The 20,392-nt window shown below is 42.1% G+C and overlaps 1 protein-coding gene across 1 annotated transcript in view; it reads right to left on the bottom strand.

Annotated features, from left to right (window-relative positions):
- Positions 1–1,020: 1,020 nt before the first annotated feature.
- Positions 1,021–20,392, bottom strand: part of ELP3 (elongator acetyltransferase complex subunit 3) — a 100,885-nt gene continuing 81,513 nt past the window's right edge. The window contains exon 15 of the mRNA XM_063086152.1: positions 1,021–2,273. Coding sequence (XP_062942222.1) covers positions 2,197–2,273 — 77 coding nt within the window. The 3' untranslated portion in view covers positions 1,021–2,196. The remainder of the gene's footprint in view (positions 2,274–20,392) is intronic.

A 20,392-nucleotide genomic window follows, 5' to 3' on the forward strand; every position in this document is an offset into this window, starting at 1 on the left:
GACTTTCTACTCAAATGTACTCAGTTGGCTCCCGATATATGGCTTGATCTTTTTTTTTAAAAAAACTCTTCAGGTGATTTAGCCAAAAATTGAACTAAAAGCAGAATTCTCTGACTGGGCTTGAGGTGGGTGCAAGGGAGTTGTTCAATACTGAGCAGAAACAAGCCGCAGCTTTGAGGGTTTCATGGAGGCTGGCAAACTCATGCCAAGCTTGATCTTTCTTATGAGGCAGCCCATGGACTAGAGAGCACACCCACCAGGCGGCAGAAGTGCCATGTAGCACACCGCCAGGAACAGCCTTTGGTGGTCACAGGAGAAGCTGAAGTTTCTGGTGGGAGGAAGGCGGCAAGAGCGCTGACACCTGGTGAAGCTTCATCACTTCTGCAGCTTTGCATAGTCCACCAGAGACTTATGCCAGGGAAGGCCAAGGACGAGCTAGAAAGAGGTATTCTCCTGAACCCCGAGATGACAATCAGGATCAAACAATAACTGGCATCTGTCAGAAAGGTGCAAATTCCTTGGCAATTTCATTTTAAAATCTTGCTATTGTTATTTTTTAAGATAAACTTTACATGTACATCACATGTTTTGATCCACTTGGGTGAATAGGACAGAGGAGAAAATCGAGGTCCAGAGGCTCCCCTGCCTGCCTGGGCCCCACCTGCCAGCCCAGCATGGGCTCCCTTCTACCTCCAGTAGTGTGTGTGTAACAGCCAGTAAGGGGTACGCTTTATTAGTTTAATAGTTTATTTTTATAGAGGGGAAAAGCATCCATAACTGAGAAGTAGCTAACCTCCCTAAACACCACTCATGGAAAGTCGCAGTAGTTCTGCAGCGAGCCCACGAGAAAGCCGCTGCCACGTGCCTTGTAGCAGTTTAATGAAATGGCAAACTGTACCCAAGAGGACATAAACTGTCACAGGTGGGAAATAGAACCCTGCAAATTCATGGCAAATGTCATTGCATTCACAGGGAGTGAAACGCACACACGCACATACACACACGACTTTTCTTTGTATGTTAAAGATTTTTTATTTTCAGACCCTTTTAGAGGAATCAATTCCATTAAACAAATCTTTGTAAAATGCCACAGGAGCTAAGGGGCCCGGGATTAAGCCTTAATCTGAGGTTAATGGTGGTAATTTAGGAACTGACCCGCTCTAGGATGAGTCTCCTCAGTAGATTACCTGACCATTTCAAAGAGGCGTTTCTACAAGATGGACCTCTGAAGAAGACAACCCTTTTCTCCATTTTTTGCTTTCACACAGGAGTTGAACTCTTACCTTTCTCCATTTAATACAAACCAAAATCCAGCTTAAAGAATTAACATGCAGGGAACGGCATCTGTGAAAGCGAATCTTGACTTAGGGCCACACAGCCCCAGACATGTGCACGTTGGACTCTGCAGGACAGACAAATGGGAAAGCCAGCACCTTCTGGGCACCACAGGCGTGGCTGTCCATGCTGTTCCGCAGTCGCCAAGAGTGTGTGAAGTACAAACAGCAAAGAATGTGAAACAAAGGCTCTTTGTCATGGCCTGTCTTAGATGGGAGGCTCCTGAATGGGAGAGGCTGGGGGACAGCCACCGTCAAGCTTAAACACAAACCCACAAGCTCAGTTCCTCTCTCTCCATCACAGTTATTTCAAAACATGAGCACAGTAACCAGAACGATTTCCATTAAAACAAAAGCTCATTTTCCTGACGTGCATGAATGCACGTATAGCTAAAGGCCAGAGATCAAAATCTGATGGTTTTTATATGTTCCAACCTGTCCCTACAGTATATAAATAACTTACTCCTAAGTGTGCTCCTCAAATGACAATCATTAGTTTTATTTCATGAGTTGTGGTGTCCAAATGAGTTAATTTGCTTTTGTCACTGTGTCTGGGTCAAAATAGGTCACCTGCAGGCCTTGTGCAGAATTCAGAAATTGGATAAGCAATTTAAGCCTCAGAAACTGTAGTGACTTCTTGTTGCACACAGGAGGGACAGCTCTGGGGTGTGTCAGCAGACGTCCAGCCTGGCCTCGAAAGCAGTTTCTAGTCTCTGCAGCTGCAGGATGAGGGGAAGCTCCAGCCGGGTGACAGTTTGGTCCATTTGCTTTGCTTAGCGTCTCTGCTGAGTATTCAAGAAACTCTGATTCTCTCTCTTTTGCCAGAAAGGATACTTCATAAAGGTGGACTGGTGTGTAGCCATTATTTCAGCATCTTTACCATGTACGGACCTTGCAACCTGTAGCCAATCTTTCTATAATAATTCCTGGTGCCGACCCCTGCAGAAAAACCAAAAGAGTGTCTAATCAGCACAACTTTAGAACCCTTGAAGGGGTTCCCTCAGCCTCCCACCTGCTCTTACCCTCATTCACAGACCCAATCCTTTTCCACACAGCATCTCCGTGTAGTAAGCCTGGAGCATTTTTATTACTTTGAATTCAAGCCGCATTAAAATATAGAAACTACTGTGGTCGAGAGAAATCAGTCTCTTGCCTTGATTTCTAACACAAGCGTGTGGTATTTGACACACACACTCATGGGCAACAGCAAATGTGCACGCTCCGCGTTTCGGAGCCTGCACACTTAACAATCCTCCCGGCACCACGTGGTTTGGGGAAGAGGCATCTTTAATGTGTGAGATGTCTGTACTTCAAATGAAGCCAAGCGGTGTTATGGTTTCCCAGAGTCCGAAAGAGAGGAGAGGTGGAGACAGTGCGATCTCCACCCAGCCCCGCAGCAAAGGTATGCGGAACTAAACCCAGATGGGGTCAGAGTGTCGAAGGGTTAATAGGAAAAACAGGTTTTTCCTCATTAGCTGGTGTCAGAGAAGTGGGTTTACTGGAACAACCCTGGCTCATGGACACATATACTTTGTAAACAGAAAGTGTGGATTTTCCACACCAAGCAATTGTCCAATTCTCTGTGTACACCAGCTGGATGTTCGACAATTTAACTCAATTCTGACACTACCCAGAGTTAGGGCAGACCCCACAGGGGGTCCCCAGATTACCCACACTTCTGTCCAGCTTGTAACTGGGGGTTCCCACAACCCTCTCCTCAAGTTCAATATTTTGCTATAATATAATGGCTCACAGAACTCAGGGAAATACTCACTCATGATTAGCTGTTTATTAAAGGATATGATAAGGATATAAATGAACAAGCCAGATGAATGGGTACCTGGGGTGAGGTCTGGAAAGGTCCCGAGGAAAGGAGCTTTTTTTGAGTTGGGGTGCACTCCTTCCCAGCACGTGGATGTATTTGCCAACCCAGAAGCTCTCTGAAGACTGTCTTTTAGGGATTTTTATGGAGGCTTCATCATGTAGGCGGATCAATGACTAACTCAGTCTCAGGCCCTTCTGCCCTCCCCACTGGACAGGGGGTGGGGATGAAAGCTCTGAGCTTCCAGTCGTGGTTTGGTCATCCTAGTCACCAGCCCCCATCAGGCCCCCACCAAGAGCTGCCTCATTAGAACAAATGCTTCTCCTATCACCCAGGAAATTCCGAAGGTTTTAGGAGCTTTGTGTCAGGAACCAGGGACAGAGACCAAATACATATTTCTTATTATGTTACAATATTTAAGGAACATTAACTGATTTAAGTCAATATTTAAAGGTCCATGAAATCTGTTTTTCTCTAAGAGATCTGTATACTACTTAGGTTTGAGAAACACTATCCTAAATGATGTCTCTAGAACAAAACATGACCACACGAAAGAGGCTGACCTCACAGGATGAAGCGTGGCTTTCGTGGTGGTGCACAGGAGAACAGCTTTGTGACCAGGGGACTCGGGTGGACACCATCGGGAGGCATGTGCCTGTGTCTTAAGGATGTGGAGTACATGGGATGGCCCGTGAGGTGTGATTAGTCCAGATCCTCAGGAGTGTTGGCCGTGGGGTGCCGCTGGCATTACTTCAGCGTCTCGTGATCTGGGACCTCATCACGTTTCCGTCTTCCTTTCTTGCTCCCCTCCCGTTAAACACTATACTCCAGTCTCAGAGCATTTTCTGTGTTTCTAAGTTCCTTGAGTGTCTGGTTGTTGCTCTAGCGGTTCCCTCTGCCCGGAACACTCCTCGCACTTGGCCTTGGGGCTTGGCTCCCTTCTGTCTACTCTCCAGGCTCAGGTCGGGCATGACTTCTCCTGGTACGTGCCCCGCCCTCCCAGTCCTGGTGAAGGCCACGCCCTCTGTGGCTGCAGAGCCCTGGGGCTTCTCCCCAGCTCTCCCCTGGGGGGGGGGGGGGGCTGCTGCATGGTCTGCCTCCCTCCACAATGTAAGTTATTTGCCCTGCTCAGCGCTGCATTCCCAGCAATCAGACTTGTGCCCAGCACACATTTACTAAATATATTAAATGGAAGGCAAGAAGTTTGGCAGGAAATCAAACACTTGTTAGCTTTCTAAAGTCTAGCCTGACTCTTGAACATCTGCTATTTAGGAACAGGATCTCCCACCATGTTTCGTGTCCTACCTCCTTCAACATTTTCTAATGTTGAGAAAATGGGGCTGAAGGTGACGTGATGGAGGCGGCGAGCTGCACAGACCACCAGGGGACAGATCCGAAGGGAGCCTGCACACTGGCACTTACTTATTCTCACTTCATCTGTGTGATAACCATTCCTTCTGTCCAACACTGTGGCTCGGTGGCAGAGCAAGTGAAAGATGAAAACACAAAGAACAAGAAAGGGGTCAAGCAGCAGCTTAGAGTCGCTGAGCGCAGGGGACACAGCAAAGCCGTCAGAGCATACAGCCACTCACTGTCTGCAGAGCCTCCTGAAGTTCTGGACCACGACCATGTCCTGTGACCCAGCAACTACACTCCCGAGTGAAAAGAGAAAGGAATGCTTTTGTCCAACAAAAGACATGCTATTCATAATACTCCAAAACAGGAAATAACCCAAATATTTATCAGTCATAGAGTGGATAAATCGTGGCACATTAACACAAGGGAATATGATACAGCAATAAAAAGGAGCAGGAACTGTAGCTATCTGCAACCACATGGGAGAATCTCACAGACCTAATTTTGTGTGAAAGAAACCAGATATAAAGGATTCCATTTACACAAAGGTCAGGCACAGGCAAAACTAATTTTATAGTGACAGAAATCAGAATACTGGTTACATCTGAGAGATGACATAGACTGAGAGGGGCACGAGAGAGCCTTCTAGGGTGCTGACAATGGTATACATTGATCTGGATAGTAGTTACACGGGAATACACACATGCAAAAATTAAGAAAGCTGTATACTGAAAATTCTGTACTTCGCTGCATGCATGTTATACCTCAATTAAAAAAAAAAACTCACGAGGTGCGCATTCATTTAATAGATGTTTAAATGTGTTTTGAGAACTCAATTTGTCCAAAGAATTCAACAAAATAAGGCAGGAGTAGAATAAGAGAGGCAGACAATTAAGAAACCATTGCCAGAATGATCACAGTATCGTACAGATACCTCTGAAGTCATTCAACTCAATACTTTCCATTTCTAGAATACTACTGTCCAGAAACTGTAGTGTGTGGTCCCTGAACTTAGTTTTTTTTTTTTTTTTTTTAAGTAATGAGAATAGGAAGTTCTATGCTTGACTCATTCTAAGAATACCAAGGACTTTTTCTTTTATAGATGGAACTTACTTTTGGTGAAAGCTGGAGTAGGTAAAACCTCTGCAGAAAGTCATAGTGTAGAATGGTAAGAGGACTCATGTTTGGCTAATGCCAGCCTTATCTGCTCTGAGTTTTATTCTTAGGAACTAAGAAGACCTGGTGTTGTGGGGGAGGATAGCTGAGTTTCAGTTCGCTACTTTAGAAGGTGGTGACATCCTCCGAGCTCCATCCTTGGCCATCACTGGGGAAAGTTGCTACTTCTTTGCTGATCTGTTTCTGTCACTGGGACCATGCGGGGTTTCAACAAATTGGAAGATGTCACACTTTGGTAAGATGTGTAACTGTCCCCTACATGTTTTGCTTCCCACTGGAATTAAGATTTGAAGTGAGTGTCAGACAAACATCTCGGACCTGGGATTAAGTTCCAAGGGGCCTGCCCTCCATAAAGTTTCTTCTCAATTGTGAGTGAAACAGAAAGGCCAAGGGATCTCTTCTTGGCAGAGATGCTTCCCGAGTGGCAGCATGCTGGCCTGCAGCGGTCCCTGGGCTGGGCTGTCCTGCTGCCTGCTGCCTGACACTTGGCCCATGTATATATGACACAAATGCTGAAGGGACAGTAAGCCCCACCCGACACACACGGAACCATGGTGGGCAAAGCTTTCACCAAGAGGAACAAGGATCGACTCCATGAAAATGGAAATAGTGAAAAGACAAATCCACTTCTGAAGTAAACAGGGACAATGAAACAGAGGAGAAAGGCTACGTGAGGTAAGAGAATATGTAGCAGTGAAAGGAAAGAAACTGGAAAAAGTAAGTAAGGAAATGTGAGGCAAGGAGTATTTTAAACAGTGTGACAAACACATCTGAACTTGTATGTGGACCATGGAATAATGGAAGGTGGTCATTAGAAGAAAAGACTGTACGTACGTAATGAGAAGGCGCATGTCTTTAACGTGCTAGCGGCCCACCAGCACACCCCAACTTTCACCCAGAAGCCCACTCAACGTGACGTCCCTTCTAGAGTTTCCCGGCCGCCCTTCCTTCAGGTGGACACACCACTGCCTCCTTGTGTGGTTCACAAACACCCAGTGCCTCTACGTCTCCACCTTGAGTCTATTCTCCCCCCTCCGGCTTCTGTCCTGTACCCAAACCTCCTCACGAGGGTCCTGACACACCTCCAGTTCCCAGACCTAACTCGGCAATTCTCACCTCACTGACCCTTCTGTCCACTCGACCTGTCATCGCTCTTTCCTCTTCATAAGTCTGGCTCCCGGGCCCCTATGACAAAGCTGTTGTAGCACCCCTCTTTCTGCTGTGACACGACAGCCTTCAGTTCTGGGAAACTGTCTTATACCATTCTCTCATAAATCTCTTCCCTCTCTCCTCTACTCCTTTTTTTTTTTTTGAAACTTTTGTTAGGCAGACCTTTGAATTTCTGAGTTAAATCTCTCATTTCCTTACTTCTATTTTCTATCTTTGACTCTGTCTTTTACTTTCTAGATTTTATTTTTTAAATTTTTTTATTAACATACTCATTATTATAAATCATACTTATTCTTTAAGCCCCTTCTCCAATCTCTCCCTATCCCCTCCCCTTCTCCAATCTCTCCCTATCCCCTCCCCTTCTCCCCTCTAATAACCATAGATTTCTTCTCTCCTTCTGACAGATTGTTTCTCTGTTGATTTGTTGTCTAGACGATCTCTCAGGTACTGTGAGAGGTGTATTCAGGTCGCCCACTATTATTGCAGAGTAGATGCTTCTTCTATCTCTCTGGAATGTGCTTTGTGCAGAGAGATGTTCTCTTCTTTTCCTTGGTCTCTGCTGGTGACTCTCCTTGTGTCAATGCACTCGAGTGGCTGGCGGGCCATCTGCACAGTGGCTATGACAATTGCTATAGCAACTAGCTGCTTTTGCGGCAGCTGTTGCAACTGCAGTGGCTATGGTGGGCTACCTGCGTGGAAATGGTGTTTTTGGTGTGCTCTTTACCTAGTTGTGGCTGGGTTCAGTTTCTCCTGCCTCCATACTTCAGGACCCCGGTGGGGCCCTGAGGCAGTGACAGCAGCGTGCCTGGTTGCAGCTGGGTTCGGCTTCTCCCAGCTCCAGACTTCAGGACCCCCTACTTGACACTCCCTTCTAAACTTTCTATCTTAACTTTTTAAAAAGTTGGTTGTATTTTTACTCTGCAATTCTTTCTTGTACTCTGTTTCTTTTTTATGGCACTCTCCTCTAGTTTTACGATGCAATATACTCTCTTACTTCTTTGAGAAGAGCCATTTTGACTTTTCTGCTCCCTGTATTATCTCGTTTCCCTTCAGTTCACTTTTTGATGCTAGCTCTTCCACATCACCCACCCCTTGTGGCCCTCAAAGAGCCAGGGCTGTTTATCTGTGTTTAAGAGTGACACATTTAAAATTGACTATGGAGAGCTATCAGCCACATCTGATAGGGTCAGTCACTTTGCCTCTGACATGTTTCTTTGCTTGGCTTTGGGGAAGTGCTGTCTCTTGACTCTCTTCCACTTCGCTGGCTGCCCTTCTTCAATCCCTTTGCTGGTTCCCCTTCCTCAATCCCTTTGCTGGTTCCTCCTTGTATCCCAAACTCTAATCATTGCAATATCCAGGACTCAGACCTCAGACCTTCTGCACACACGCGTGCTCCCTGTGTGACTTAACGTAAATCTGCCTACATACTGATGACTCCTAAATCTTCATCTCTAGCTCACAACTCTCCCCCTTGAGACCCACATTCAGACGTCCCCACCTGAACATCTAAAGAGGCATCTCAAATGCAGCAGGTCCAAAATTGAACAGGTTGTCCTCACTCCCAACCTGCTGCCCAACCAGCGCTCTCCATCTCTGTAAACGGCAACTCCAATGTCTCTCTTCAGGCCAAAACCTTCAAGTCATCATTGATTCTTCTCTTTCTGTCAAACCCCAAATTGAGAGACATGAAGAAAATGCAGAAGCCCTGAGACGGGAGTGTGCTTGATTTATTCAAGGAGCAGCAAGGAGGCAACGTTAGGCAGGGTCTTGTGAAAAATTTGCCTTCATTTTAAGTTAGATAGGAAGAAGCTCAAGATTCTGACCAAAGGAGTGACATGATTTGGCTTACGTCTCACTACTTTGAAAGGCATCACTCTGACTGCTGTTCTGAGAACAGAACAAAAGCAGCTGGAGGGCAGGGACTTCTATGTGTTTTACTCACTACAAAATTGCTAGGACCCAGAGAACACTTGGCACATATCAGGCACTCAATAAATACTTGCTCAGTGAATGAATAAACGGTCAAGGGCAGAAACAGGGAGGCCAGTTAGAAAGCTACTACAACAACCTAGGCGAGGGACAACAGTGGCTGAAAGCAGAGTCATGGTGGTGGAAAGTAGCTGGAGTCTGGATACATTTTTAAGACAGAGCCAGAAGAATTCATTGATGGACGTAGGGAGGGTCCAAGATGACTCTAAGGTTTTTAGCCTGAGTAAAGGAAAGAGGAGCTTCCACTTGCTGAGACTGGGAAGACTGTGAAAAGAAGTGGTGTAGGGGAAGGTGGGGGCTGGTTCTGGTCACACTACACCTGAAAAGGCTCTTACACATTCAAGCGGAGATGTTGAGACATACATGATTCTGGAAGCCTTTCTTGCTCTCAAAAAGAGGGACAGGGAGTGATGCTCTCCTCTCTTAGATGTTGTTTAGGAAAGTAATTTCTGCTTGGGGCAGCTGTCTTGCGGGGATGAAGTGGATGTGTGCATGATAGACAGCAGAGTGGGAAGATGGAGACAGCCTGTCTCCTTTCTGATACTGCTGAACTGCGAGTTCGCTAATGCCAGAGCTGCTCTACCTACAGGTTTCTTATGAAATAATATGTTTTCCATTTGGTTAAAGCCATTTTGGGGGTATTTTTTTTACTGTGGTAAAATATACATAACATACAATTTACCACCTTAACTACTTTTAAGTGCACATACAGCTCAGTGGCACGAAGTACACTAACACTGTTGTGCTACCACCACCATCTGTCTCCAGAGCTCTTTTCACCTTGCAGAACTGAACCTCTGTCCTCAAACACTGACTCCTCACCCCTCCCCACAGTTCCTGGCAGCCCCCATTCTCTTTCTGTCTCTGTGAATCTGAATCCTCAGGGATGCACACAAGTGGAATGACGCAGCACCTCTTGTGTGACTGGCTTACTTCACTTTGCACAATGTCTTCCAGGTTCACCCATGCTGGGTCTAAGTAAGCCATTTCGAATTGAGTTTCCTGTTACTGTAACTGAACTGACATGCAAGCTTGAGGACAGGAAGAGATAAACACATGAGGTCAAGTCACTATTTAAAATCAGAATTCAGAATGATAATTCTGACCACACTAATGTCCTGATTAGAATTGCTAATTGCATGTCCTAAGACAAAGCTCGAATTCCTTAGCCTGACAGACCAAGTCTTTCAATGTTCAGGCTCTTCCGCTTTTTCTCCTGCCACAACTGACCTCACTTCTTTATAGCTGAGGATTAGCCAGACAGCACAATTTTACCAATCTCCAGTGCTGGCTTTGCTGCTGCCACCAGTACCACCCCCTGGAAGCAGCCTGCTCTGTAAGCACACCCATTCATCTCCTCCTTCATCCTGGAAGCCCCATCTCTGACACCACTACCACCAGGAGACCTTTGCAGACACATCCTCTATCCACAAAGAAGCCGGAACGCGTAGCCCCCGCCTCTATGGTAGCTGTGCACCATAATTACAGTTCCACTGTTGTGGGAATCACACTGTGCTTTATTATACTGCAAAGTCTGTCTCCCCTCCTAGAATGTAAGCTCTTTAAAGTGAATGCCTTCTATCATCAGGGCTTTAAATTACTGAGTCTGGCATATGAGCAAGATGCAATAAATGTCCGCAGAACTATTACACTTTCTTCAGCTATTTTTACGTTGTGTACATACAAATAAGTGTGTTCCTGGAAGGTTTATTACAAAATATTGTCTCTATGTTAGGTGCTAGGTACTGAGAATGACTCAATGTGAAAGAGATGAAGGACAGGCCTTCTTAACCTAGTTACAAATTTCCTACCTTGTTAGCTAAGAGATTTAGAGGCAGCTTTCTGATTTACACTATTATCTCTACCTAATAAAAACTACCCCCAAATCTTTCAGAAATATTTGTGTTTTTTAAATATTTCTATTCTAATTCTACAAAACAGATGCCATTTTCCATGGGATTAAAAAATTTACTCTGGAGAATCTCAAACATAAAAAGTAGGGATGACAGTGTATTGAACCTCTCTATGCCCAGTCACCCAGCTTTGAGAATGAGTGATCCATCCACCAGACTTCTAACATTTCCAGCTTTTTACTCAGGTGAAACTACAGAACACATCTAATGTCTCCTTGTGGTTCTGCTCAGCTCAGTCCCTGGAGACATGTTCAATTTTGTTCCTTTATTCATGCTCTGTCAAACAAAGATGGTTTAATTCTCAGATTGAAGATGTGCAGCTGGTCAAAGACTTTACATACAAACACATGCCATCAACCTACACCTGCCCACCACAAGCAGGTGCAGATGTGAGACAGGAGCATTTCCTTCCATTCAGCACAGGACTAGACAGCCCTCGGACAGCCAGAAAGTGCAATGACCAAGAGTGCTCTGACTTCTTAAGTGTGCCAATTAGGAGAACTGCTCTCTCAGGTATGTCTAAGCAGTTCTCAGTAATGATTCCATCGGAGCCTACAGACTCCTTGAACCCTAGACTTTTGTCTTTTTATAGGGGATAGGCTCTAGACACTATTATCAACTTGGGGAGAGGTGCTGAGGCCTCACTCGGGGCCCTTTTGAAGGAAAGGTGCATATTGTCTGTCATGTGCCTGTCCTGGTTTTCAGCAAAATGCAGCAGCCCTGAGATGGAAAGCCACCTCAGTCCCCTGAGAAACTTAAATATTCTGGGGAGGAAGCCGACCTCTAGCCAGTCTGGATTCCAATCTCTTCTCACCTAAACTAAACAGAAGTATTGCCCATCTGTGTTTTCTTTGCGCCTTCTGTTTCTTGAAAGAAAGATCTCCCTGTTTCTATAATCTACAAACAGGCTGGCAAGGGCGTAATCTACATTACGCCTGCACCTAGCCAGCTTAAAAAGTAACCCAGCATCGCCTGGCTGAGGGCTGCGCTCTGCTCTGGTCTCCTCTTCATGCTTAGTAGGGCTCCTAGACAGTCCTCCATCACAGTAACTTTCCTTTTGTGAGCCAGCCAAGAAAAAGCAATTACTCTTCTGAGCTGACGTCAGCCGACTGCCTGGACTGACGCACGGGCTGTCTTGGCTCTCCCGGGCCTGCCTGACTGCGGCTGCTGCCCCTGGGGAGGGTGCATGTGGCCTGCTGAGGGAACAAGCTCGCACCCGTTGCCCACATGGGAGCCTGCCACATCCCTGGGCTGTGCAGCAGTCCAAGTGCCTGCCTTGTTTTATCCTCCACAGTACCTGATCCACAACCAGAATTCACCTCCACCATGAGGGCCTTCCTCCTGCTCTGTAGGCAGGCCAAATATTCTTACCGTCATGGCTCTACCAGCTACAAGGAAGAAATGAGATGAGGTGAAGAAGGAGTACCTTGAAAAGTGCCGAGAGTGACATTCTGAGACTGAGCTTCAGTGACAGGCCTGTGTGGTTACCTCCCCGACCCCCACCTCTGTACATATTATGAATAAGTTTATTAAGGTGGCTTCAGCAGTGCACTTTAGGGTCACAGGCAGACCCAGGGAAAGGGGTTAAACTGAACGCAGAGGACACTGCTTGCTCTTGGATGGGATGAGAGGGGCAGACTCCTGCAGCACTTGGAGGAAGGCCCCATCCCAGCCACGATCCCCGCTTACTGCCCCGAGCTGGCTGCCCACGCTGGTGGCCTTCCAGTGACCTCCAACCTGGAGGAGACCAAGGGCTGCAGCTTCTCTCTGATCCTTTCACTGGACCAAATGTCCAAAAGCTCTAAGCCCCTCAAAGCGGGAAAGAGCCCCTCTGTTTTCTGACCCCTCTCCCTCTCTTTGAAAGATGCACATCATTTAGTACAAGACATGGATATGCTTACTCTAAGTACTGAGGAAAAAAAGGAGGTCACATAAAACATACATGCCAACTGCCTTGGCCACTGGCTAGAGGGGCAGGTTAATTATGGGTTGCTCAGCTCTTTAATAAAAATGGGGGGGGGATCATAAAATCTTACAAGATTAACCAAAGATAAAAATTCAATAAGCTCAGATGTTTACTTAAATTCTACTCCGACTCTATTTTAGAGAGAAAATATATGGGAGACCTATTCTCTCCATAGGCAAATGGAGTAGACTAGTCAATGTGGTACCCGAATTGGTTGATAACCAACTCTTTGATCTTCCAACTTACTACAGCCTTTTTTCTAAAAGGATAAATTCAATACCAGAGCAAAGTCTTAGAGCACCGAAAACCAGTACACTTTTCCTTTAAAAGAGAAAATAAATCAAGAGCAGGAAATGAACCCAAATACTACTTAGCTTGTGATTCTGACTAACTCCATCACAAAACAAAAAAAAGAAGCAACAACTTGATAGCTGAGTGAGTGACTATAATGCATAAAGCTAGAGGAGGAAGACAAGCTTTTAAAAGCATTTAAATATGCATCTGGCACTGCATGCAAGACGCTCTACTTGCGCCAATTCATTCAAAACCTAACAAGACTGGAATTACTGTCCTAGGAGAAACAAGTTTCAAAACGGGTCACAGCACAAGGTCACACTGATAGGAAGTAGGACTGTAATTCAGACAGTTTGACCCCATGGCCCAGGGCATTTTCAGAGTGCTAGGGAACCCATGTGATGGGTGCACCCGACCCTGCCTCCCCCATTCTGCTTCTGATGCTGCATCTGCCACTGCTGGAATACACCCCTTCTTCTATGGCACAGGAAGGATGTCTGACTTGCTTTCACACCTCACCTCCTGTGTGTGTCCCTGTTTTTCCATGTCCTTTGTCTGATAAATCACTAGATTAAACTGAATCCCAGTGACTTATTTCCATTTATTTCTTTTTTTTTTTTTTAAATTTTATTTTGTCGATATACATTGTGGTTGATTATTGTTGCCCCTTACCAAAACCTCCCTCCCTCCTCCCTCTCCTCCCTCCCCCCCAACAATGTCCTTTCTGTTTGCTTGTCGTCTTATTTCCATTTCAATAACAAGACTCAGTAAGAAACAAAATAAATCACAGAAAAAGGTCTGATAACACAGGCAGGCAACAAAACCCCTACAAACAGGTATGGCTTACCAATGTTACAACTTCCAGGAAGGGATGCTTTTCAGCATCAATTAGATAAATTGTGGTCACCTTAGAAATGCACAGAAATTGGTTAAACAAGTCACTGTTTAACATTTTATAAATTTTACTGTCTATTGGTTACAGTCATAGTAAACTTTTAAAAATGAAAAAGAAAAGAAGGCAAGATTAAGTAATTTCAACTATAGAAATGTTTATTTCGATGGGGAAATAAATCAATTCTTCATATCTATGGAAAAATTCAAGAGAACTTGGGCTGCGATCCCAAATGGACAAAGAAAGAACATGAAATTATTAACATGATTTAATACAGGAAGAAATAATGAAGGAAGTTTAATTGATCACTTATTTACTCAATAGATACCAGCAGCGTGGAAACTGAAGAGTTTTTATCTCCTGAAATTCTTCCAGGAAAGAAAAGCTTTGTCCTAATAATTTAGACATTTCCATGTAAGAACCAGAAAAATGAGTTAGATATCTGAAGGCACATTCCTGCTTTTTGACACTTCCTGTGTTAAAACACAAGGCTGCCCTTCATGGCTAGAACTGGAATGAATTAACATTGATTCCACATCAAACTCCCATAGCAAAACTGAAAGAGAGAGAGAAAATACACTAAATCTACCCTTTGAAAATTAAACCTAATTGTTTTGATTAGATTCAAAAGATTGCGATGATATTTCATGATTGTTTAATAATAAAAAATATCAGTGAAATAAAAACAAAGTAAAGAAACTGTGTTTTAATTATTTTTGGATTCAATTAATCAACTATTTATTGAGTATTAGATATATGCCTAGGAGCCTTAATAGCAGAAATATATTCATTGCTTTCATTCATTAGCTATTGAAATGAGCCTGTATTACATCTCATTGATCTCCTAGTAGGATGTTAATATTTTACTCTTCAACTACGCACACTGATACAGAAGTTGGGCAAAGGTTTTTATTCTGAATGTTTAAAAAAGAACCAATTAACTCAATGACCCTAAATCTTTGAGACAGAATATTTTATTGTTCTATTAAAAAAAAAAGAGAAAAACTCACAAAGCTAATGAACAAAATTTACCCATGTATAACCTCAGCTCTTCAAAGTAGTTGGATATTGTAAGTCATTAATACAGTACATTAATACCTTATTCTCCATCACCTTGGAAATACAGAGAATATCTCAGGAGCCTGTTACCCAGCAGCCTAAAGGTTCTTCTGTACATTTTGAAAGGGCTACACCAAGATAATAACACAAGTTAAAAATGAACAAAGAATAAAAGTAGGTGAATTACAAAGCAGATATAGAGAATCTAAGTAGAAGCTACCATGGTAACTTATAGTTGAGTGATGCTGGTGGGTCACTTATAGCTCTTAGAAAGTTTTTTCTTAACAGGGAGTCTGGCCCATTATCTGACATAGGTGGGTCCACAATCATCTGACTGAAAAATGGAGTGGCTCTGTTCCCACCAGTGCAGAATGTCTGTCATGTCACAGGTCATTCTCACTACTTTGTTCATGTCCAAAATTATTAGCGTATTGCTGCAGAAGTTAAAGACTGTGCTATCTTAAAACCTGATAGGAAGAGGAGTCCATTCTATTTATAGTTTCTCTAAATATAGACTTTAAGAGGGAAAATGTTGAAGTAGGAGTTCCAGAGATCAGTCCCTCCACTAAAACAACCATTAAGCTGGAAAAAACAATCAGAACCAACTATTCTGGAATGCTGGAAGCTGATAAGACACTTATAGCAACCAGGGGAGTGCCTGATGAAGGGAGAGGGTGATGAGCTTTGGTCTGAGAGGAGGGCATTGAAACCACTTCCCCATCCACATTCCTCAGCACTTCCACAGCTGCAGAGATGGCAGCCTGTACTCCTAGAGCAGTGGGTTGGAACTAGTGGTGGACAGGAAGGACCTAGTCCTCCAAGAATTGGGGTCTGTGCAATTTGTCCGGTCTGGAGGTTCCTGGAGGAACCAGTGTAGATGCTTGCCTTTGTCTGGCCCCCTCTGGCTGTTGGTGGGATCTACTGGAAGATTACTTGTAGAGAAATACATCCCTTTGTTTTGAATCCAGACGTTTACACACACAGGCTGATCAAAGAGACAACAGAAATTTCAGTGACCACACACAACAAAGAATACAGACTGCGTAAATGGTTTGGAAAAGTTACTAGACAAAAGAATGACTGTAGCCTCAAAAGCAGTACCTGAGGAGGGGAAGAATCCAATTTCCACATGTACCATATAATAATACTCAAATGTCTAGTTCTCAACAAAAAATTGTAAAACATACAAAGAAACAAGAAAAGATGGCCTACTCACAGGAAAAAAATTTCAAAGAAACATACTATCCCTGAGGAAGTCCAGACACTAGGATTACTAGTCAAAGACATTAAATCAACTGCATTAAATATGATCAAAGAGCTAACGGAAACCACAGACAAAGAACTAAGGGATATCAGAGGAACACTGTGCAAACAAAGAGGAAATGTCAAGAAAGAGACAGAAATTATAAAAAAGAAACAAATAGAAATTCTGGAGCAGAGAAGTACAATAGCTAAAATAAAAATTCACTAGAGGGGTTCAATTGCAGATATGAGCAGGCAGAAGACAGAATCAGTGAACTTCAAGATAATGCAGTTGAATTTATCCAGGCTGAGAAGGAAAAAAGAATGTAGAAAAATGAACAGAACCTGAGAGATCTGTGGGGCACCAACAAGCATATTAACATACACATCATTGGAGTCTCAGAGGGAGATGAAAGACATAAAGAATAAAAAAAAAAAAAAACTTAAAGAAATTACTGGAAACCTCCCCAATCATAGTAAACTTTTAAAGGTAAACTCAAACAGATCCATAATGAGGCACATTATGGTCAAATTGTCAAAAGACAAAGACAATCTTCAAAGCAGCCAAGAGAAGCAACTCATCACATACAAGGGAAACTCAATAAGATTAACAGCTAATATCAGAAACCATGGAGGTTAGAAGGCAGTGGGATGACACATTTAAAGTGCTGAAAGAAAAGAAAAACTGTCAACCAAGAATTTGGTTTCTGGCGAAACTTTCCTTAAAAGACAATGAGAAATTAAAACAACACCAGATAAACAAAAGCTAAAGGAGTTCATTACCACTAGACCTGACCTACAAGAAATGCTGAAGGGTGTCCTTTGGGTTGAATGAAAGGACTCTAAACGGTAACAGGAACCATATGAAGAAATAAAGAACACTGGTAAAAGGTACTTACACAGGTAAACATAAAGATTAGTGTTACTGTACTCTGGCGTTTGTAACTTCTCTTTTTTTCCTCTATAATTTAAAAGGCGGATTCACAAAACAATAATTACAGATCTGTTAATAAACACACAGGTTATAAAGATGTAACCTGTGACAATAACAGTATAAAGGGAGAGGGACAGAGATATATAGGAGCAGAATGCTTGCATACTATTAAAACTAAGTTGGTATTATTCAAACAAGGTAGTTATAAGTTTAAGTTGGTAATTGTAATACCCAAGTAACCACTAAGAAAATAGTAACTGAAAGAGAGCTAGGATGGCTACATTATTATCAGACAAGAAATGTTACCAGAGACAAAAAAGGACATTATATATTGATAAAAGGTTCAAGTCATCAGGAAGACTTATCAAACTATAAACATATATGCATGTAACAGAGTCCCAAAATATATGAAGCAAAAATTGATAGGATTGAAAGGAGAAACAGATAGTTCTACCATAAGAGTTAGAGGCTTCAATGCACACTTTCATAAATGGGTAGAAAAACTAGACAGAAGATCAATAAGGAAATAGAGGACTTGAACAACAGTTTAAAACAATTAGACCTAACACATATACAGAACTTGCAACCACAAATAGCAGAATACACATTTTCACAAGTGCACATGCAGCATTCTCTAGGATAGATCATACATCAGGCCATTAAATAAGTCTTAATAAATTTAAAATGATGGAAATCACACAAAATACCTTTTCTATCACAGTGATAGGAAACTAGAAATCAATAACAGATGGAAAACTGGAAAATCATAACTGTGTGGACTCTAAAGCAACCAATCAGCTAAAGAAGAAATCAAGAGGGCAACTGGAAAATACCTTGAGTGAATGAAAGAGAAAACACAACATTCCAAAACTTAACAGAATGCAGCAAAAGTAGTGCTCAGAGGGAAATTTATAGCTGTGAATGCTTACATTAAAAGAGAAGAAAAATCAATAGCTTACTCTACACCTTAAGAAAACAGAAAACTAAATCCAAAGCTAGTATAAGATAGGAAATAATAGAGATTAGAGTGGAGATAAATAGAGAATAGGAAAACAACAGAGAAAATCAACAAAATTAAAATCAAAAGTTCATTCTTCGAAAAGATCAACAAAATTGGCAAACCTTTACCTTAGACTGGCTTGAAAAAACAAACCACCACAACCACCAAGACTCAAATCACTAAAATAGAAGTAAAAAAGGGGGCATTCTACTGACTTTAGAGAAATAAAAATAATTATAAAAGAATACTATGAACAACTGTACACCAACATATTAGATAACCTAGATGAAATAGACAAATTCCTAGAAATATAAACTACAAAAACACTGACTTAAGAAAAAAGTCTAAACAGACCTATGACAAGATCAGTAATCAAATATCTCCCAACAGGGTCAGCCCATGGCTCACTAGGGAGAGTGTGGTGCTGATAACACCAAGGCCATGGGTTCGGATCCCTATATAGGGATGGCTGGTTAGATCACTTGGGAGAAAAAAAAAATTCCCAACAAAAACAAAAAAAGAAACAAACACAAACACAGGACCAGATAGCTTTACTGGTAAATTCTGCCAAAAGCTTAAAGAAGAATTATAACTAATTCTTCTCAAACACTTCCAAAAAATTTAAGAGGAAGAACACTTCCTAATTCATTCTATAAGGGCATCATTAATTATCCTGATATGGTAAAAAAGCCAGACAAGGACACCACAAAGAAAACTATAGACCAATATTCCCTATGAATACAGGTGCGAAAATCCACAACAAAATACTAGCAAACTGAATTCAGCAGCATATTAAAAATACTACATACCGTGACCAAGTGGGATTTATCCCTGGAATGCAAAGATAGTTCAACACATAAAAAATAAGTGTAATACACCACATCAACAGAATGAAGAGGAAAAAAAGTCACACAATCAATCTCAATTGAAGTAGAAAAAGCATCTGACAAAACCCCAAACACTTTCAATGATAAAAACACTCCATAAATTAGTATGGAAGGGAATTTCCTCAACATTGTAAAGGCTATATGTGAAGACTCACAGCCATCATCATAATCAATGGTGAAACACTGAAACCTTTTACCCTAAGATCTAAAATAAAACAAGATTGCTCATTTTCTCCACTTCTATTCAAGATAGTACTGAAAGTTCTAGCCAGAACAATTAGGTAAGAATAAGAAATACAGGCATCAAAATTAGATAGGAATAAGTAAAACTGTCTCTATTCACAGATGACATAATCATATATGTAGAAAACCCTAAAGAATCCACACACACACACACAATTGTTAAAGCTAATACACAAATTCAGCAAAGTCGCAGGACACAAAATCAACATTAAAAAAACCAGGTGTATTTCTATATGTTAGCAACAAATAATACAAAAAGAGAATTTAAAAAGTCCATTTACAGTAGCATCAAAAGAATAAAATGTTTAGGAATCAATTTAACCAAAGAACTGCAACACTGAAAACTACAAAACATTGCTGAAAGAAATTAAAGAAGACCTAAATAAATGGAAAAACATCTTGTGTTCCTGAACTGGAAAATATAACATTGTTAAGATGACAATACCCATAGCCACATACAGATCCAATGCAACTCCTATCAAAATTCCAATGATATTTTTTGCCAAAAAGAAGAAACCTATATTAAAAATCATGGAATTTCAAGGAACCCAGAATTGCCACAACAATCTTGCAAAAGCAGCACAGAGTTGGAGACTTAGACTGATTTCAAACTTACTGTGAAGCTACAGTAATCAAAAAACAGTGTGGTAATGACCTAAGGACAGGTATACAGAACAACCAAACAGAACTGAGAGTCCAGAGCACTTCAAAAAATTTGTGGAAAAAAAGGATTAAAAGATAATATATAAATCTTTCCACCAACTTTTTGAAGACCCTTGTAAACTTTCACATCCCTGCTCAACTGATTTTTGACTAGGGTGTCAAGATCATTCAAGGGGGAAACAACAGTCTCTCTAACAAGCAGTGCTGGGAAAACTAGATATCCACATGCAAAAGAATTAAGTTAGACCCTTACCATATCCCATATAAAAAATTAGAATAGAATAAAGACCTAAATTTGAGAGCAAAATCTTTATATAAACCTCTTAGAAGAAATCACAGGGGAAAATCATGACCTCTGATATGGCAATTGTTTCTTAAATATGATACCAAATGTACAGGTAACACCCCCCCCCAAATCCCCCAGATAAACTGGACTTCATTAAAATCAAACT

This window comes from Cynocephalus volans, chromosome 2 (genome assembly GCF_027409185.1).
Source record: "Cynocephalus volans isolate mCynVol1 chromosome 2, mCynVol1.pri, whole genome shotgun sequence".
Taxonomy (NCBI): domain Eukaryota; kingdom Metazoa; phylum Chordata; class Mammalia; order Dermoptera; family Cynocephalidae; genus Cynocephalus; species Cynocephalus volans.